The following is a 21,953-nucleotide window of genomic DNA, read 5'->3' on the forward strand; positions in this document are numbered from 1 at the left end:
GTTCGCGAGCGACACCAAAGTACTCGCCCACAGTAGACATGGTGGGTATGAGTCTACTCAGGTCTGCCGCTGCTATTGCAGCCAGACTGAGTCCTCCGAAATCTGGCAACGCTGCGACAAATGTACTCAATCGAACAATCCCCCAAACGGGAAAAGGTAGGCGACACCACGGCTGGGTGAAGTGTTTCTTTGTTTGAGTGAGGAAGTTGTCCCCTTCGCTTGTGACCTTGCGATGGGGTTTGCTAGCATGCTAACATGAGCTAGCTTGTCTGTGTGGCAGTCAGCGAGGAGCTACACGGAGAGGCTAATGTGTCAACTTCACTCCTATTACGATATTAAAAATCAATACAGCACTTAGTAAGTCATGAGTGGGGATAATAATATTGTATGTTCTCGATCTCTAAGCACCAGAATATCATTTTAATGATAGATAGAATATCATTTGAAACCGAATAAGCACTACTCTCAAGATCAAACAAAGCAGTAACATTGCTTAATTCCGAAATAAATATGAAAGCATATGTATTTTATTAATGCTATTGAATAAAATATTAATAACAAAGTTATTGTATTATTTTTAATGTATTATTTTATAGGTTTAATTTATTGAATATACTTTCTGCAGTAACTGTATGTATTGTATCATCATTCATGTTTGTTGTTTGTGTTGTTTTTCGTTCCTCAGTGGCCGTCCGTTGGGGTCATGGGAAGAATATGTTTGTGGTCAAACCATCCGAGTTCTATGACAAGAGATTTCTGCGTCTGTTGGTACGTTTGGAAGAACCGCACAATTTGCAGTACCCCCCCTCTGGAATAGCCAAAAAAATGCAAATAATGGATGCACCCATTTTTGACACTCTTAGCCCTGTCACTGTACATCCCTCACACACTTACTATATGGAGAGTTATAGTCTATGGAGTTATAGTCTGTGGGGAGTCATTACACACGATCGGTTCATTTTGAAGGCACGGAAAATGGAAAGACTCCGTGGAACGCTACAAGAATGACACTCTCTCTTTGCACTGTAGCAATTCTACATCCTGTTGACGGGGATCCCCGTGGCTATCATTGTGTCATGTGTGAACGTGTTCATTGGTAAGTGATTGGACGTGTTGTGTTGTTTTCTAACACTTTGTCTTTGTCCACAGTAATCATGTGTTCATTGCGTTTTAAAGGTGAAGCAGAGCTGGTTGAAACTCCTGAAGGTTACGAACCGGAGCACTGGGAGTACTATAAGGTATCAACTTTGCTTTACAAAACTATTGATCACACTAGCTTGTGTCCATTCACGTCTTTTGCTCTTTTATTTTGCGGGCGCTACAGATCTTATTCATCTTGTGTGTGAATTTCAGACTTGTGGGCAATGAAGAGTCTTGAACCAGTCATGATGTGCTATATATATCACATATATATATTGACACTTACTATGGTACACATTATGTCATTGGATGCTCATATCACCGAGTACTTTGGTACGGGACCAAAAAAAAACTTAAACTATATTAGGAAAGCAGGAAGTGAACAAAATGCACGCTGACAGAGGGAAATATATATAAATCCTTACTTTAGCCACGTATACATGGACCCAAATATTCCAATTCCATTCGGTTTATTTGCTCAAACGGAAGGAATCTAACCTTTGTATACACATCATTCCCAAAGAAAAGTGCCAATCCGAATGAATATATAATGGGATTCCCAGGGGTGGAATATTCCTTTCCCCAATCCGATTGAGGTATCTTGTACCCGCGCAAACGGAAAGTTGTCAGACTGCGTTCTTCTTCTTCTTCTGTTGTTTATTGGCGGTTGGCAAGCAGCTTTGGTGTGCATTAGCGCCATCTGTGGAACACAATCTAAACCCTTCTATACGCCATTCATAAAAAGAAAATACATATCTAGTATATAAAACATGTCCCGACTTTAATTATAAAATATTAGCGAGATTGAATTTTATTTTTTAAAGTTTAAATTGATCCCGGGTGCGTTCTTTCAGCGAATGCTGAGATATGACGTAACACGCAGCTCCAGACGTTCTTCACTTTTAAAAATGGAGGCCAGCAATCGGCACTGGACTGCTAAGCAAAGTTGGAGGAAGTCGGTATCACGTGATGTTGGTGTTTACGTTTTACTGGGCATGCCCCATTGACTATTCTGGTTGATTATAGCGGCGCATGGAGACGAGATTGGAATATTCCTTTCCATGGATACCATTGCTTTTGGAAAGGTCATTCGGAAAGAGAAAAAGTCCTCATGTAACCGTGGCTATTGACCCAGAGTTTGTCTGGCTGTGAATCTGTCGCCATGGCGAAAGATAGGGGTGACGTTGGTGACGCCATTGTTGCTGGTCGTCTATATGGAATTGGCGCTCCCATGCTCGCACACATGCACGCTGTTCGGATGTTTGAGGTGTCACTAAAACCAAAAATATGGACGTCAGTCACCGTTCTGCTTTGTTTTGCTTCTCTTTTTTGTTGTTCAAAATCAGGTGTTTTGGCTAAAACCACCTTATGTTCTACTGCTGATTTATAAAGACCCCAAAAGGCTAGAAACAAACTCTTGAAGAAGAGTGTCAGACCGTTTCAATGTTTATGTAGTCCTAAAATTCTTAAAAGTTCAGCAAAAATACCCCAAAATGCTCTTCTCTGAAAATGGCTGCCAGTGAATGAGTTAAAAGCAGAACATGTTTACGCTACCGACTCTCACCCCCACCCCCCCAATGTGTTTGATTACAGCACCCCATCACTCGCTGGATCACTCGCACCTTTTATGATTCTCCAGTGAAGGATTATGAAAAGATGATGGCTGCAATCCACATGGAAAAAGAGAAGGCAGACATGAGGTGGGTGAAACCCATGTTACCCCGTGTTACCCATCGGCCAATCTTGGCCAAACGCTCCTGACGTTTGAGTAACACTTAAAATGAGCACCATTGTCCCAGCCACACTTTTTTTGTACTTTTCCATGATTTCCGTCAGCAGTGGTGACTTTGGCTTAGTGGTCACAGTAAATGATGACCACTTCCACCTTGGTTTGGTTTGGCAGACTGGCAGAGCTGGAGGTGCGCAGGCACATGAGGCAGCGAGGAGACGGGCCCTGGTACCACAGACAGACCCTGGACAAGGACCTCATCGACCGCAGCCACAAGTCTTCACCCGACACCTGAACCTGGCCGGTGTCGGCTCACTACATTGTGCTGATCTACTCCTAGCCTCATTGTACATTTTTTCCTTCACACTTCAATAAAATAGCAAAATATTATCTCTGGTATTTTGTGTTGTTTTTTGTAGGCGACTATAACAATGGATGCAACTTAAAAATACATTATGGTTGCAATAACGTGGGCCACCGCTTGGGGGCAGAGTTGGGCCAACCAAACTACAGCACTATATTATTATTATTATTATTGGAGGCAAGCGATACTGCAAATGTTAGTATCGATACAGTACAGAGTAAAAACAGGTCGCATCATTGCCGCTGATGATACCGTTTTTTAAACTTTCTATATTTCTCAGATGACATTGTTTAGATTGATAATAATCTAACTAAAACTACAAATATGTTTTTTTTATCTTATTTGAGACCCATTTAATAGTATATAAATATTATTGTATGCCCCAGCTATGAAATGGAAGTGAATCCAGGTCAGGTACAATATAACTGAAATATGCCCTTAAGAGAAAATTTAAATACATTTGGAGAAAATAGGAATGGATTCTTTCATCAAGTACCCCCCCCCCCCCCATTGTGTCACCTTTGGAAGACCAATTTGAAGGTAAAAATTAAATAATAAAATACAAAATTGGTATAGTAAAGCCACATATAGCAATTTTATATATTATAAAAAACTATATGACTATATAAAAATATAAAAAACAATATAAGACAATGTAAAATAATGTTGAGCAAAATAAAGATAACAAATCATTCAAATCCTATTGTTTATTGCCTCATATTTTTACACAATAACATGTTTAAATAACAGCAAAAACGCCACAGATATTGATTAAATAAACATAAATATCAACCTCATCACCTGGTATCGACACGGGTATCGATCCCCAGCCCCTTAATTATTATTGGCTAACAGGCGCCTGAGGGTTTTGCTATCCGCGTCGCTCCCGAAGCGATAACAATAATAATATTGGACACGTGCTTTTCATCACATTCGCCAGCATTAAATATTTCCCGCGGCGTCCGCGTGAGGTGGGTGTGGCTCCCGGGCAGCAACATTCAGATGGGATTTAAGGCCGGAGGAGGAAGGAAGACACAAAAGAAGGGAGCGAACGTAAGCTCGTCCGCCATCCGTGCTTGAATTGTGTTGTTTTTGTCACGTCAGCCTCCTCCTCCCGCCCCCCCCAGGAATGTTTTTAAAAATAGCCCCCTCGTCTCTCTCAGCTCGGGTGGCTGGCGTCGCACTGTGCCGCGAGGAGCGGGGACGCCAACATGGCTGCAGACCTGGGAGAGCTGCTGGTCCCCTACATGCCCACGGTTAGAGTCCCGAAGACCGGAGACAGGGTTTTCAAAAGCGAGTGCGCCTTTTCCTTCGACTCTCCGGTAGGCGCGTGCGTGCGTGTGTGTGTGTGTGTGTGTGTGTTTGTGTGTACCCACCTGTGGTAAACGTGTTAGTGTGTATGTGCCGTGAAATGTCTAAATGAGGCTTTCATGTGATGAGAAGATGCCAAGCACACCTGCTTCACGGTTGCCACTCCCCAGTAAGCAACGTAGCTATTGGCTGTCAGAAAAGTCCCCAAATGACGTCACTATTATTAGCATAATTTCCTGTACGTGTACTGCTGTTAGACACGCCCTTTTTCTCTTTAGCTACCATTGCTGGCTGGCTAGAAAGGAAGCTAACAAGCTAATAAGTGATAGCCTGGTGTTTGCTCACCAAGTTGACTCTCTGGGAAACAGCGCCCCTAATGTTTCAACAGAGAATTGCATGCCAAGGAGTCGAGGAGTATAATAATATAAATATATATAATATAAAATAAACATAAATAATATTATATATATATAATATTATATTTATATATAAATAAATATAAATAATATAAATAATAATTCGGTTTAATTCGGGGACTGCATGAGTCCCTGGGAAACAGCGCCCCTAACGTTTCAACAGAGAATTGCATGCCAAGGAGTCGAGGAGTATAATAATATAAATATATATAATATAAAATAAACATAAATAATATTATATACATATATATAAAAATTATAATATTTATGAATAATTTAAATAAACGAGTCGTTTTTGATTAAATTATATAAATAATATAAATAAAAATTCAGTTTAATTCGGGGACTGCATGAGTCGTAGGCCACACAGCTAGGAGACGTGGGTTCGATTCCCCGCTCGGGCATCACCGTATGAAGTTTACATGTTCTCCCCATGCGTGCTCTGTGGTATTGGAACTCTGCGTCTTCGGTCTGCGCCGCGTTCACATTTGATCTCCAGCTGGGTCACGGTCCGCCGGTTTGGTGGCAACCAGGGTAGGGATGATGGCGTTGACTCCACAGGAACGTCCATCTCCAGGAAGCGTCCACACGGGTCTGTTTTTAAAGGTGACTCAGCTGTCTGGAGTTCATCATGTTAGCTTGAGCGCTGCTTTATTTTTAGCCGTGCTCTGTTCAAGATCAGATGTCACTTTGGGCCACTTGGAGGTTTCTGGCAGCCTCGTCCCAGTTTGGTACATCCAACAAGGAAGGCGGGATCACAATGACCCATTTTTAGCACGTATATCTTCTCAAGAGACAGATACAAATCAATAAATACAGCAGCCGCAGCTCCCCTTTGTTGGCAGCACTCATGCAGCCTACCCCCACCATGTTATCTTGCAGCTCACTTGATGTTAACAGAGTAATAATTAGTAATAATTGTGGCTTCTATCATTTTCAGTTCAGAGGAAATGTTGTCTTTCCGTGTGTGACCACCAGAGGACGCTGTTTCCCCCATTCAAAGCACAAACTCATTTTATCCCCATTTCATCTTTTCTCACAAAATTGATTGGTTGGATCATTTGATTCTTTTTAAAGTGTATTTTATTGTCATTCTTTTCATTTTTCTTGTTTTTTCAAATCGGTTTTCATGATCAGGAAAAAATGGCATATTGCTATCGACCAATATCGCATTTTTACAGTGATATGGGGCCGATAATTATTGGTACCGATAATGATCAGACAACCATAAAAATAAAAATAAAAATAAAAATAAAAATAAAAATAAAAATAAAAATAAAAATAAAAATAAAAATAAAAATAAAAATAAAAATAAAAATAAAAATAAAAATAAAAATAAAAATAAAAATAAAAAAATATTTTTTTATCTAAAAATGTCAATGATTTGTTTTTCAATATATTTTTGTGCGTGCAGGAATCGGAGGGAGGGCTGTATGTGTGCATGAACACATTCCTGGGCTTCGGACGAGAACACGTGGAGAGACACTACCGTAAAACAGGCCAGAGTGTTTACATGCACCTCAAGCGACACGTCAAAGAAGTGAGTATGCGTCCATCAAATCCTCCATAATCTTTTCACCTTTAGTCTCCATGCATGGACCACTCATAAAAGCCATTATATATTGTATACATAGTACAATATATGTATATAATATCATATACATGATATATATTGTATAGATTACACAGTCAGTATGATCCAAAAGTAAAAGAAGCGTGTAGAACGTGATCATCATCTTATACCTTCTTCTGCTTTAGTAATAATGACAACAACGTGTACATTTGAAATACACGCAAGACAATATTAGCATTTATAACCCGCAAGGCATGCTGGGAAGACTGTGACGTGAGACCCTTCAGGGGTTTCCCCTTCTCCTCGGAACCTGAGCTGAGTCCAGTCGGAGCCGCCAGCATCTTTTTCCAAGCACCCTTTCAAAATAAAACCACCCCCATTTCTTGTGCCCCCCCAGAAAGCCCCAGGAGCTGCAGGGGGCGCCGTCCCCAGGCGACGCAATGGAAAAGTCTTCTTGGGTAAGTTTGGAGGGGGCGGAGTCTGTAAGGTTTTTTTATTTCCCAACATGCTCCTGTTACGCTGACTCCTCCCACAACTGATTTAGAATATTCAGCTCGTTTCATTTAATTTAGGACGCCATCTTGGACAGGTTCCCCATTGAAAATGAATGGGCAATTTGTTTGCCCCCCCCCCCATCAAAGTTTGGTTTTCCAACATTTCACATTGTGACGTTTTTAGTCTGCTGAAAATGAACGTATGGATGAAATGGTGCCCCCCACTGGTGGGAAATGGTTTGACCTTCCATCACCTTCATGATCCACCATATGCTGGAAAAGAATATTGATGTCTGATTGTGTTTTTGTGTACATTAGTCGTAATATCTGTAGCCAGGACCCCCCCACCCCCCATGTCTGAACCCGAGGCGGCGAGGCGGGAGATATTTCCCATGAATCAGGCTCCTCCTCTTCCTCCTGGCTGCTAAGTATAGCGGCTTTATTTGCATGTGTGGTTAGTAACTGGTCTAAATCAAAAGTGCCACACACACAGCCTAGGGGGGGGCGGGGGGGTTGGTTTACAGTGCCCCTCAGCTGCCACCACCTGTCACCCCCCCCACCCCACCCCCCACACACACTTGGAGTCTGACACACTTCTATCGTTACACGATGACGCTGTTTGGCGTCAGGGTGTTGCCCCCCCCACCCCCCCCCCCCCCCATCCAACGGCGGCCTGGCAGAGGATGAATTCCTTCCACTGCACGCTGTCCCCCCCCTATCTAAGAATTAGGATTCCAGTTCGTGATGTGAGGCTCCAGACTGAAATATTGAATAATAAAACTATGGACGGACAGGAAGTGGCGACGGGGATAATTATTAATAATTAATAATTGTGTGTTGTGAGTGTACACACACGGCACCGCACATTTACACCAATCAAGAAAAAAATGTGCTCGTTCACTTCAAAGAGTCGACTCCAAGAGTCTTTTCGTTCATGAGATTTCCATGACTTCCATGGGAACAACTTGGAGATGAGAAGCTTCCGTTGGTCTTCTTCTCTTCTTCCTCTCATGAACAAAAAGATAAACGATGCAGTTTCAATGCACATATTCAACATATTCAACATATTCAACATATTCAACATATTCAACATATTCAACATATTCAACATATTGAACATATTGAACATATTGAACATATTGAACATATTGAACATATTCAACATATTCAACATATTCAACATATTCAACCTATTCAACCTATTTAACCTATTTAACCTATTGAACATATTGAACATATTTAACCTATTTAACCTATTGAACATATAGAACATATAGAACATATAGAACATATAGAACATATAGAACATATTGAACATATTGACCATGTTGACCATGTTGACCATGTTGACCATGTTGAACATGTTGAACATGTTGAACATATTTAACCTATTGAACATATTGAACATATTGAACATGTTGAACATGTTGAACATATTGACCATATTGAACATATTTAACCTATTGAACATATTGAACATGTTGAACACTCAACGTTTGCTTCCTCCTTTGTGAAGATTTGGAGCTAAACCGGGACTTTAACGGCGAGGACTATGAATACGAGGACGAGGCCAAGCTGGTCATCTTTCCAGACCACTTTGAGATCCCCCTACCAAATATCGAGGAGTTACCGGCTCTGGTTAGTGACTTTGGCGTGTGACGTTCCCTGCATGGAAACAGGAAGCCGTACTCAGTGGATGCCACTTCATGGGGTAATACACTCATATTGCGTATGATTCATAATGTAGGATCTTTGGGTACACACACGTCACGCATGGGGGGAACCACTGACTGGGCATACGCTCATCAGCCACAACATTAGGTACACCTGCTCTATCTCATGACATCCATACATGAAGAAACCTGACTTTGAGTGGTGTACATGTGCACGCTATTTGGTCCTCAATAGGCAGCCTGCAGGCCATGTTTGGCCCGCCAAAGCTTTTCACTTGGTCAACCATGTCAGTCAGGGGTGTCCAAACTTTTTACATCTCAAAATGAAAACATGCAAGACCCGCTGGATTTTTTTTTTCTGTTGCTTTTTTTTTCAAAATATTTCAGGATTTATTTTGTAATATTATGACTTTAGAAAATAACATATTTTTTAATATAATATTAATAATAATTATGATTATAAATAATATTTATTAGTAGTAGTAATAACTAATAATAATAAAAACAATACTACTAATAATAAATTATTATTATAAATAATATTTATTATTAGTACTAATAATTATTAATAATGAAAATAATAAAAACAACAATACTACTAATAATAAATCATTATTATAATGAATAATATGTATTATTAGTAGTAATACTTAATAAATAAATACAAATAATAATATAATTCACTATTAGTTTTCCTCAGAATAAAAACCATATTGTGACTTTATTCTCCTCATATCAGAACTTTTTCCCCAACAAATTTTCAAAAATGTGCAACTTTATTTTTTGTGTTGTTGCTAATAATATGATTGTTTTGCTTGAATATTTCACCGTTACACTCGTATAAACATAATTTCCTTCCCTCAGAATGTTCCAACTTTATTCTCCTAAAATGAGCCCTTTTTTTTCCCGCCAGATGACAAAAGTTTTCTTGTCATATTGACATTTAATTCTCGTCAGATCAAAACGTTTTCCCAATTGAATTTTCAAAAAATTGTAGCTTCATTTTTTGGTTTAATAATACTTTTGAAATGTCTTTAATATTTAAACTTTACACTTCTAAAACTTTTCAAATTTTTTTCTAATAATATTGTGCTTTTGTCTGTAAGATGATTTTTAAAATTGCAATATAATCTTTTTTTTGTATTTTGTTGTTGTTTTTCCCCAATTTTTGCTGTTGTTTTCTTATTTAATCGTATTTTTAGAATGTGATGTGGGCCAATAATAAAAAATCTATAAATTGCCCCCGGTTGCTCTTTGGACACCCGTGACCAAATGCAGATGCAGTACCTCCTTTCATGGGCAGGGGGCAACAGCGAGGCATACGCCTCACAATTCATTCAAAATAGACTTTTTAATTTGATTTGTTTTTGTTTGTTTTTAAAATGAATTGTCTTATTTGGAATGATTATAATTTATTTGAATGCCAAATGTAATTATGTAGCACGTACTGTACGTACTGTATACTGTACATCCAAGACATATCATGCATAAGGACAGGAACACGTTCCTGTGAAACCACATCTGATGATATTTGCAGGTTTGCCCCATGAAGTGGTTGTGAGTTGAATGACGTGTTGTGTTTCGTTGCATGGAAGGAGCAATCTTTGACTCCTGTAGCGTCCATGGCACTGGTGGCTTCATCTCGCATGTTCATTCTTTCTTCTTGCCGAGCTGCCTTGAGCACCATGGCCGCTCTGTCCTCGCAAGACTGACTTGTTTTGTTTGTCTGCAAGTCTTAATTGTGTGTTTTTTTATGTTGGGTGTAAATCTGGCAAAGTGAGACCCCTCACGTTCATGACCGGATGTCTTCTCAAGGAAATGCTCATCACTGGTAGACCATAGAAAACCACTTTACCGTCTTCTAAATACCTTTTTTAACATTACTAGAGCCCTCTAGACATCACATAACACCCCTATAGTCACCTTTACACTCCTATTAGTCAGTATAGTACAAATAATGAGAGAAAACCTGTTTACTACCATCCAAATGTTTCTTTAACATTAGTAGAGCCCTCTAGACTTAACATAGCACCCCTACAGTCACCTTTACACCACGTTTACCTAATATATTATACACAACACAGAATAAGACATAGAACATGTTTTTTTTTTACTTTATTAGAGCGCTCTACATATGAAATAACATCACCTATAAATATCACCTATACACTCCTATTACTCAATATAGAAGACATAATAAGACAACATAAGACATGTAGGAAATGGAAAAACCTGTTTACAATCTTATAAATACATTTTCAACATTATTAGAGCATCTACACATGAAATAACACCCCTATAGTCATATTAACACTCCTATTACTCAACATTGTAGACATAATAAGAGAAAATTAGACATATAAGACATTAAAAAACCCTGTTTATAATCTTCTAAATACATTTTTACCATTATTAGAGCCCTCTAGACATGAAATAACACCCCTATAGTCACATTTACACTCCTATAACTCAATATAGTAGACATAATAAGACAGAATAAGACATATAGGACATGGAAAACCTGTTCACTATCTTTTTTATTATTTTGTAACATTATTAGAGCATCTAGACATGATATAACACCCCTACAGTCACCTTTATACTCTTTTTACCCAATATAGTAGACATTATAATACATAAGACATAATAGAAATGGAAAACCTGTTCACTATCTTCTTAATTATTTTCTAACATTATTAGAGCATCTAGACATGAAATAACACCCCTATAGTCACCTTTATACTCTGTTTACCCAATATAATAGACATAATAAGAGAAAATAAGACATATAGGAAATGGAAAACCTGTTGATGATCTTCTTAATGAATTTTATACATTATTAGAGCATCTAGACATGAAATAACACCCCTATAGTCACCTTTATACTCTTTTTACCCAATAAAATAGACATAATAAGACAAAATAAGACATATAAGAAATGGAAAACCTGTTCATGATCTTCTTAATTTATTTTGTAACATTATTAGAGCATCTAGACATAAAATAACACCCCTATAGTCACATTTATACTCTTTTTACCCAAAATAGTAGACATAATAAGACAAAATAAGACATATAGGAAATGGAAAACCTGTTGATGTTCTTCTTAATGAATTTTTAACATTATTAGAGCATCTAGACATGAAATAACACCCCTATAGTCACCTTTATACTCTGTTTACCCAATAACAATAAGACATAATAAGACAAAATAAGAGAAAAAGTGAAGTAAGGAATGAAGCAGTGAGGGATGACTGTACACCCTTTGAGTGTACAGTAGTAGTACAGTAGTAGTACAGTAGTAGTACAGTAGTAGTACAGTAGTAGTATAGCTAGCGCTCCACTTGAGAAGATATGCTGCAGTGAACATCGGAGGGGTGTCCTCCATCCTGCTGAACGTGGTCTCACCTGCCCTGCGTGTCGTCCAGGTGACCATCGCCTGCGATGCGGTCCTGAACGCTCCGTCTCCTTACAAGAAGCAGGAGCCTGAATCCTGGGAGGAGGAGATCCAGGTCTCCCGACACGCCAGGAGCCTCAGGCAGCAGGACAATGGGGTCCGGATCCCCCCCAGGTAGGAGGACCAACCCTCATGGAGCATCTTCATCATCCGCTTGGGATCATCCTGTTCTTGCTCCTTTTTACACCATACCATATCTTTCTGTTTGGAAAATTGTTAGGAATTCACTTGAATTGAGCAACATTCCAACTTTGGGATGTCCGTCCGGCACGCCGACCATAGCAGAACTTTGTCTCCAACTTTGTCTCCAACTTTGTCTCCAACTTTGTCTCTAACTTTGTCTCCAACTTTGTCTCCAACTTTGTCTCTAACTTTGTCTCTAACTTTGTCTCTAACTTTGTCTCCAACTTTGTCTCCAACTTTGTCTCCAACTTTGTCTCCAACTTTGTCTCTAACTTTGTCTCTAACTTTGTCTCCAACTTTGTCTCTAACTTTGTCTCTAACTTTGTCTCCAACTTTGTCTCCAACTTTGTCTCCAACTTTGTCTCCAACTTTGTCTCCAACTTTGTCTCTAACTTTGTCTCTAACTTTGTCTCTAACTTTGTCTCTAACTTTGTCTCCAACTTTGTCTCCAACTTTGTCTCCAACTTTGTCTCCAACTTTGTCTCCAACTTTGTCTCCAACTTTGTCTCTAACTTTGTCTCCAACTTTGTCTCTAACTTTGTCTCCAACTTTGTCTCCAACTTTGTCTCCAACTTTGTCTCCAACTTTGTCTCCAACTTTGTCTCTAACTTTGTCTCTAACTTTGTCTCTAACTTTGTCTCTAACTTTGTCTCTAACTTTGTCTCCAACTTTGTCTCCAACTTTGTCTCCAACTTTGTCTCCAACTTTGTCTCCAACTTTGTCTCCAACTTTGTCTCTAACTTTTGTCTCTAACTTTGTCTCTAACTTTTGTCTCTAACTTTTGTCTCTAACTTTTGTCTCCAACTTTTGTCTCCAACTTTTGTCTCCAACTTTGTCTCCAACTTTGTCTCCAACTTTTGTCTCCAACTTTGTCTCCAACTTTTGTCTCTAACTTTGTCTCCAACTTTGTCTCCAACTTTGTCTCCAACTTTGTCTCCAACTTTGTCTCCAACTTTGTCTCCAACTTTGTCTCCTGCTGCCAGCGGCTGGAAGTGTGAGAAGTGCGAGCTGAGGGAGAACCTGTGGTTGAACCTGACGGACGGCGCGGTGCTCTGCGGGAAGTGGTTCTTCGATGGGAGCGGCGGGAACGGCCACGCCCTGGACCACTACAAAGAGACCAACCACCCCCTGGCTGCCAAGCTGGACACCATCACCCCGGACGGGGCAGGTCTGGCGCCCATCAGGGCTTCCTCTGATCTTGTCCCCGTTCCATCTTCTCCATCTTCTCCATCTTCTCCATCTTCTCCATCTTCTCCTTCTTCTCCATCTTGTCCATCTTGTCCATCTTGTCCATCTTGTCCATCTTCTCCATCTTCTTCATCTTCTTCATCTTCTCCATCTTCTCCATCTTCTCCATCTTCTCCATCTTCTCCATCTTTTCCATCTTCTCCATCTTCTCCATCTTCTCCATCTTCTCCATCTTCTGTTCCGTCAGAAGCTCAATGCTAAATGTTCAAATATTTGGTTGTGTCCAGATTTACAGACAAACCAACATGTGGTGCCAAACAAAGAGCTTTTCTTCCCGTCGCTCACACACACACACACACACACACACACACACACACACACACACACACACACACTCAACCTTGAAGAAGACGCATGCCTGTCAAAGTGTGTATTAATTATAAAAGAAGAAAGCATTTCCTTAAAAAGACGGGAAAATCATGCTAACTTTTTACTTCCACACAACTGGAGAGGATTTTATTTTTTACTTAAAATACAGGAAACAATCCAAACAGGAGTATATATGTAGTATTATATTGTTATTTTACTACTATATTGAGTGTAAAAGTGACTATAGGGGTGTTATTTTATGTATGGAGGGCTCTAATCATGTTAAAAAGCATATTTAGTACGTATGTGCCTCTGTATCGCTGTGTATACCTTTTTTTAATGAAAAATGAATAATGATCGGTCGAGTGGTTAGCATGCAGGCCTCACAGCTAGAAGACCCGAGTTCGATTCCACCCTCGGCCATCTCTGTGTGGAGTTTGCATGTTCTCCCCGTGCATGCGTGGGTTTTCTCCGGGTACTCCGGTTTCCTCCCACATTCCAAAAACATGCTAGGTTAATTGGCCACTCCAAATTGTCCATAGGTATGAATGTGAGTGTGAATGGTTGTTTGTCTATATGTGCCCTGGGATTGGCTGGCCACCAGTCCAGGGTGGACCCCGCCTCTCGCCCCAAGACAGCTGGGATAGGCTCCAGCACCCCCGCAACCTTTGTGAGGATAAGCGGTAGAAAATGAATGAATGAATGAACACCCACAAAAAAAGCTAAAGAAAAAGCCAAACACTGGTGCATGTTGTCATCTTGCAAGGAACATCCAAGTCTGATGTTGGTGTCATCCACAGTATCCTGTATGGTTTTTGTACTGTACATGTACTGTATGTACATGTATGATATTACGTGTCCCATTCCAAGTAGTTTGGACTGGAGCGTGTCGGCTGTCTGGACTAACGGAGTTTGTGTTTTCAGACGTTTATTCGTTTGAGGAAGAGGAAGCCGTCTTGGACCCCCACATATCAGAACACTTGTCCCACTTTGGAATCGACATGCTCCAGATGCACAAAAGAGTAAGTGCTGGTTTTTGGTTCACGTCTTCACACGCTGATGTACTTGGAAATACTTGGTACACAGTACAGTACAGTACAGAGTACTGAAGTGTATTTGGACTCCCACCAAGACGGAGAACGGCCACCACACAGACAACCAGCCCCGCCCACGGGTCAGCGAGTGGGAGGTGATCCAGGAGTCGGGCATGAAACTGAAAGCGGTCTACGGTTCCGGTTACACGGGCATCAAAAACCTGGGCAACAGCTGCTACCTCAGCACCGTCATGCAGGTCCTCTTCAGCATCCCCGACTTCCAGAGGATGTGAGTACGCCGACCCCGCCCTCCGTCATCATGAACTCCACCATGACACCCATGTCTGATGTTGAGGATCCAACATTGTAACCACATTCATGGGTCCAGAAAGTGTATAAAGCACCATAGTAGGTCCCCTTTAACAAAATTACATATGTTCCATAAAGCCACTGTGGTGTCGCGTTGTACTACCATCATACTACCATCATACTACCATCATACTACCATCATACTACCATCATACTACCATCATACTACCATCATACTACCATCATACTACCATCATGTACGTTGTGACATTCCTTTGTATCTTTAGGTATGTTGGGAACCTTCAGAGGATCTTTGACTATTCCCCCCTCGACCCCTCCCAGGACTTTGCCACACAAATGTAAGTGACCCAGGCGTTACATAACGTATTCATTTATTCAAATCCATACATCAACATGGGCGTGGCCATCGTTTTTATACACGCTTCTTATTTCTTCCTACACATCAACAATGTAGAGGAGAAATGTACCAATTATTACAGATAGAATCATACAAATTGGGAAATATTAGATACAAAAAATATTTCATAAATAATTCTAATAAATAAATCTCACCTGACATACTTTTGAAGGAGCAACAATAAAATAGTATCGGAAAAATAATGATTGTTATGAATTAAAAAAAAAATATATATATATGTATGTATATATATATATAGTATTGTGATTTATTTATTATTTCTTGGTGTTTTGTTTTGAATAATTGAATCATTTTTTTAGTTGATAAAAAAATATATGTATATACATAAATGCGTGTGTGTATATGTATGTATGTATATATATATATATATATAGTATTTTATGTATTATTTCTCTGTGTTTTGTTTTGAATAATTGAATCAATTTACTACTTTTTAGCATATTCATATATATATATATATATAAATAGAGAGAGAGAAAAAATGGAATCATTTTTTTGTTTTATAAAAAAAAAATATATATATAGTATATATAGTATTTTATATATTATTTCTTGGTGTTTTGTTTTGAAAAACTAAATCGATTTACTACTTTTTAGCGTATTCATTTTTTAGTTTTATTTAAAAAATATTTATGTATATGTATGTTTATATATGATTTTATTTATTATTTCCTGTTTTGTTTTTAGCGTATTAATTTTTTAGTAAAAAAAAAAGAAGTTGCAAACAGCAGGCAATCAAGCTATAAATAAAATGTAAATAATTGAAATAAAAGAGGAAAAGTGAACCAAAAATAGAAAGGTATGAATATGAAATTTTCCAAAATGACTTGAAATAAAAATACCAGAAATGTTGATTCCAAAGAAGGCATTGAGCCGTGGGTTGTTTCCATGTCCCCAGAAAGAACATGTGGCTTCTGTTGAGGATTTGACCATGAATCCATGGTGTGTGTTTCCATCTTTGTTTGGTCTTTGGTCCATCAGGGCTAAACTGGGACACGGGCTCCTCTCAGGCCAGTACTCCAAACCGCCCATGAAGTCCGAGCTGATTGAACAGGTGATGAAAGAAGAATACAAGATATTCAACTCGGTATGTTCAACTCCCAACGGACTCGGCAAATCACCACATCTTTCACCGCACCTCACCATACACAAATGCAGTATGCTAGTATGCTAGTATGCTAGTATGCTAGTATGCTAGTATGCTAGTATGCTAGTATGACAGTATGCTAGTATGCTAGTATGCTAGTATGCTAGTATGACAGTATGACAGTATGGCAGTATGACAATACGACAGTATGACAGTACGATAGTATGACAGTATGACAGTATGACAGTATGGCAGTATGGTAGTATGACAGTATGGCAGTACGATAGTATGGCAGTACGACAGTATGATAGTATGGCAGTATGACAATATGACAGTATGGTAGTATGACAGTATGACAGTATGGTAGTATGACAGTATGACAGTATGACAGTATGACAGTATGACGGTATGACGGTATGGTAGTATGACAGTACGACAGTACGACAGTATGACAGTACGACAGTATGGTAGTATGGCAGTATGACAGTATGGCAGTATGACAGTATGACAGTATGATAGTATGACAGTATGATAGTATGACAGTATGATAGTATGATAGTATGATAGTATGACAGTATGGTAGTATGACAGTATGATAGTATGACAGTATGATAGTATGACAGTATGATAGTATGACAGTATGATAGTATGACAGTATGGTAGTATGACAGTATGACAGTATGACAGTATGACAGTATGATAGTATGATAGTATGACAGTATGACAGTATGATAGTATGACAGTATGACAGTATGATAGTATGGTAGTATGACAGTATGACAGTATGATAGTATGGCAGTATGACAGTATGATAGTATGACAGTACGGCGTGTCTGGGAGGCCCCTCCCTTTCTCAGCCTGCGTGGTTTTGTTTTGTATGACGGAGAAACTGACAGAGAAACTAAGGCTTGTTTATTTTCCAAAGTGCTGGGTCCATCTTTCTTTCCCAGGCTGTGAAAATAGCCCGTTGGCTGCGTTACTGCATTTGCAGCGCAAAGCGTTTGTCAGCAGCTGTCATATTTCCACGTTCTGCCTTTGCTTTTTTCTCACCTTTGCTTTCAGTTTATCCTCATTTGAGCCGTGACTGCTTGTCTCTTTCTCATCAGCCCTACGTGCCCTTGTTTCATCCCTCCTTGACGCCTCATTGGTTCCAGACCCGACTGGGGTATTCAATAGGATAGTTTGGAAAATGGAAAACCTCATTACCGCCTTCTAAATACTTTTTTAACATCATTAGAGCCCTGGAGACAGGACATAAAACCCTTATAATCACATTTAAAGTCCTTTTGCCCAATATAGTTGACATAGTAAGACACACAAAAACTGTTTACCACCTTCTAAATATACTTTTAACATCATTAGAGCCCTCTAGACACGACATAACATCCCTATAGTCACACTTACACTCATATTACCCAATATAGTAGACATCATAATACATATAAGACATACAAAACCTGTTTACCACCTTCTAAATATACTTTTAACATCATTAGAGCCCTTTAGACACGACATAACACCCCTATAGTCACATTTACACTCCTTCTGCCCAATATAGTAGACATCATAATTCACATAAGACATAGAAAACCTGTTTACCACCTTCTAAATATACTTTTAACATTATTAGAGCCCTCTAGACATGAAATAACATCCCTATAGTCACATTTACACTCCTTTTGCCCAATATAGTACACATCATAATACACATAAGACATAGAAAACCTGTTTACCACCTTCTAAATATACGTTTAACATTATTAGAGCCCTCTAGACATGAAATAACAGCCCTATAGTGACATGTACACTCCTATTGCCCAATATAGTAGACGTAATAAGACATAAAAAAACCTGTTTACCACCTTCTAAAACACAAATTACCATTATTAGAGCCCTCTAGACATGAAATAACACCCCTACAGTGACATGTATACTCCTTTTGCCCAATATAGTAGACTTAATAAGACATAGAAAATCTGTTTGCCACCTTCTAAATATACTTTTAACATCATTAAAGCCCTCTAGACATGAAATAACAGCCCTATAGTCACATTTACACTCTTTTTGCACAATATAGTAGACATAATAACAAAAAATAAGACATAGAAAACATATTTACCACCCTCTGAAGAGGCTTTTTAACATTATTAGAGCCCTCTAGACATGAAATAACAGCCCTATAGTGACATGTACACTCTTTTCACCCAATATAGTTGACATAGTAAGAAACAATAAGACATAGAAAACCTGTCTACCACCTTCTAAATATGCTTTTACCATTATTAGAGCCCTCTAGACATGAAATAACAGCCCTATAGTGACATGTACACTCCTTTTACCCAATATAGTAGACGTAATGTGAGGAAAAAAACCAATGTACCCCTTCTAAAGAGGCTTTTTAATTATTAGAGCCGTCTATTATAGCAGTTTGTTACGTCCAACTTATGTGGCGTCCATTGTTCTCTAGTCCTATCATGTAGCCATGTAGCGTGCCTTGCCATAACGTCTGGTCTATAAATACAATGGAAGTGGAAATTCAGTGGTCCACCACTCCTAGCCCCCCCCCCCTTTGATTTTACTCAAAGGTGTTTATCTTGGCACCTTTTAGTAACATCCTTATCTTCCCAAGCATATTGTAGTCGGCTGTCAGGATGACAAAGCCAAGAACGCGTTAAGGCGGCCATTGAGCCAGGAGGTCAATTTGTTTGAAGCCTCATCAGCTTCGCTAATTGATGGCGATAATGACAGCTGGGGGGGATGAGTGAGGGGGGGGCATGCACTCTGTAGCTCCTTCAAATTCCAAAATGATTTTATAGAAAACCTGCAAATGATTTCTCTTCAATCCCAATCATAACAATGTTGACTTTTGCTGGTTGAATGTTTTTACATCCTTTTTGGCTCACAAAGAATCCATGATGGAATCCAAAGAATCCATGATGGAATCCAAAGAATCCATGATGGAATCCAAAGAATCCATGATGGAATCCAAAGAATCCATGATGGAATCCAAAGAATCCATGATGGAATCCAAAGAATCCATGATGGAATCCAAAGAATCCATGATGGAATCCAAAGAATCCATGATGGAATCCAAAGAATCCATGATGGAATCCAAAGAATCCATGATGGAATCCAAAGAATCCATGATGGAATCCAAAGAATCCATGATGGAATCCAAAGAATCCATGCTGTGTTCCCTTTTTGGTATCAGATCATTCTTCCCGAATTTTACTGCCATGACTTCAACTTGGCAGCAGAATCCTATGGAAATGATACCGTGTGGAGATAACCATGAGTGTTATTCCACAGCCATATGACTCTAGTGTGTGTGTGTGTGTGTGTGTGTGTAATGTTTGTGTAATGTTTGAATTCCAGCAGCAACAGAAAGGAATTTCCCCCCGGATGCTGAAGGCACTGGTCAGCCGGGGACACCCGGAGTTCTCCTCCAGCAGACAGCAAGATGCCCACGACTTCTTCTTGCACATGATCAACTTGGTGGAGGTCAGTTGGACGTGACGGCCCAAAAGTACATGTACACAATACACAATCACAGTATACCATCCATCCTGTGGTACCGGTCCAGTACTGGTCCAGTACTGGTCCAGTACTGGTCCAGTACTGGTCCACCTGTGCTTTGCATATACTGGTGCTTCTTGTGTTATGATGTGTCCAATTGACATTTCAGGTTACAGCGTTTCGGGTTATGACATTCTGGGTTACAATGTTTTGGGTTACACCGTTTCAGTTTATGACATTTTAGGTTCTGATGATTCCAGGCTACCATGTTTTTGGTTGCGGCATTTTAGGTTCTGGTGTTTTGGGTAGCAATGTTTTGTGATATGACGTTTCGGGTTACGGTGTTTCAGTTTATGGCGTTTCAAGTTATGGCGTTTCAAGTTACAACGTTTGATGTTTTGGGTTACAGCGCTAGGGGCTACAATGTTTTGGGCTATGACATTTCATGTTACAGTGTTTTAGGTTGTGGCATTTCAGGTTACAATGTTTTGCGTTATGACATTTCAGGTTACAATGTTTCAGGTTGCAGCGTAGTAGTTGTAGTGTTTCCGGTAGCAATGTTTTGCATTATGATGGGGCAGGTTACAATGTTTCAGGTTGCAGCATTTTAGGTTGTAGTGTTTCCAGTAGCAATTTTTTGCAGGTTACAGTGTTTCAGGTTACGGCATTTCAAGTTACGGTGTTTCAGGTTATGGCGTTTCAAGTTACAACATTTGATGTTTTGGGTTACAATGTTTCAGGTTATGACATTTCATGTTAGGTGTTTTACGTTTTGGCATTTCAGGTTCCAATGTTTCAGTTTGCAGCATTTTAGGTTCTGGTGTTTCAGGAAGCAATGTTTTGTGTTCTGATGTGGCAGGTTACAATATTTCAGGTTATGGTGTTTCAAGTTACAATGTTTGATGTTTTGGGTTACAGCGCTAGGGGCTACAATGTTTCAGGTTATGACATTTCATGTTACAGTGTTTCAGGTTGTGGCCTTTCAGGTTACAATGTTTCAGGTTGCAGCATCTTAGGTTCTGGTGTTTGGGGTAGCAATGTTTTGTGTTATGATGTGGTAGGTTACAATGTTTCAGGTTACAATGTTTCAGGTTATGGTGTTTCAAGTTACAACGTTTTATGTTTTGGGTTACAGTGTTAGGGGCTACAATGTTTCGGGTTATGACATTTCATGTTAGTGTTTTGGGTTGTGGCCTTTCAGGTTGCAGCATTTTAGGTTCTGGTGTGTGGGGTAGCAATGTTCCGTGTTATGATGTGGCAGATTGGTGTTCCAGTTTATGGTGTTCCAAGTTATGGCGCTAGGGGCTACAACTACATAAGAAAGTAGCATACAGACTGGTGGTCTTATATCTTGGGTGGTTCTAAATGCATTGACCCAACATCAGAAGCTAATCTAATCTAATCTAAGGAAGTGGGTGGACTTCATCCATGGACATGCATAACACCAGAGTCTACTCTGCAGAGGAACAGTACCAGCTCCGAGAATCCAAGCGACGCCTTCCGCTTCCTGGTGGAGGAGCGAGTCCAGTGCTGCCAGACACGGCGGGTCCGTTACTCCCAAAGGGTGGACTACTGCATCCAGTTGCCCGCCCCCATCGAGGCCGCCACCAATCGAGGTTCTTGGTTGACTCATCACTGCTCGGAGTAGACGATATTTAGATTTCATTTCAA

The 21,953-nt window shown here is 39.6% G+C and overlaps 2 protein-coding genes across 4 annotated transcripts in view; both read left to right on the forward strand.

Annotated features, from left to right (window-relative positions):
* The first annotated feature begins 14 nt into the window (after positions 1–14).
* ndufb5 (NADH:ubiquinone oxidoreductase subunit B5) lies at positions 15–3,256 on the forward strand. Its single transcript, XM_058072533.1, has 6 exons — positions 15–156; positions 686–768; positions 1,030–1,096; positions 1,177–1,238; positions 2,734–2,840; positions 3,044–3,256. The coding sequence occupies exons 1-6, from the start codon at positions 39–41 to the stop codon at positions 3,162–3,164; spliced, it is 558 nt and encodes a 185-aa protein (XP_057928516.1). The 5' UTR covers positions 15–38; the 3' UTR covers positions 3,165–3,256.
* An 816-nt stretch (positions 3,257–4,072) lies between these two features.
* Positions 4,073–21,953, forward strand: part of usp13 (ubiquitin specific peptidase 13) — a 35,210-nt gene continuing 17,329 nt past the window's right edge. The window contains exons 1-13 of one of the 3 annotated variants that reach the window (XM_058072508.1): positions 4,073–4,286; positions 4,397–4,555; positions 6,375–6,500; positions 6,931–6,991; positions 8,544–8,665; positions 12,129–12,271; positions 13,324–13,508; positions 14,822–14,919; positions 15,030–15,220; positions 15,528–15,599; positions 16,661–16,766; positions 20,142–20,267; positions 21,745–21,898. In XM_058072508.1, the coding sequence (XP_057928491.1) occupies positions 4,236–4,286; positions 4,397–4,555; positions 6,375–6,500; positions 6,931–6,991; positions 8,544–8,665; positions 12,129–12,271; positions 13,324–13,508; positions 14,822–14,919; positions 15,030–15,220; positions 15,528–15,599; positions 16,661–16,766; positions 20,142–20,267; positions 21,745–21,898 (1,594 nt within the window). In that variant the 5' untranslated portion in view covers positions 4,073–4,235. Of the gene's footprint in view, positions 4,287–4,360; positions 4,556–6,374; positions 6,501–6,930; positions 6,992–8,543; positions 8,666–12,128; positions 12,272–13,323; positions 13,509–14,821; positions 14,920–15,029; positions 15,221–15,527; positions 15,600–16,660; positions 16,767–20,141; positions 20,268–21,744; positions 21,899–21,953 lie in introns of all 3 variants that reach the window. The other 2 variants (XM_058072509.1, XM_058072510.1) reach the window with 2 other exon arrangements.

Source organism: Doryrhamphus excisus, chromosome 5 (genome assembly GCF_030265055.1).
Source record: "Doryrhamphus excisus isolate RoL2022-K1 chromosome 5, RoL_Dexc_1.0, whole genome shotgun sequence".
Lineage (NCBI taxonomy): Eukaryota > Metazoa > Chordata > Actinopteri > Syngnathiformes > Syngnathidae > Doryrhamphus > Doryrhamphus excisus.

Coding starts and splice junctions, on each gene's coding strand:
- ndufb5 (XM_058072533.1), top strand. CDS start 39: ATGGTGGGTATGAGTCTACTCAGGTCTGCCGCTGCTATTGCAGCCAGA. Junction 769..1,029: donor AGAGATTTCTGCGTCTGTTG/GTACGTTTGGAA, acceptor TTTGCACTGTAG/CAATTCTACATCCTGTTGAC. Junction 1,097..1,176: donor ATGTGTGAACGTGTTCATTG/GTAAGTGATTGG, acceptor TGCGTTTTAAAG/GTGAAGCAGAGCTGGTTGAA.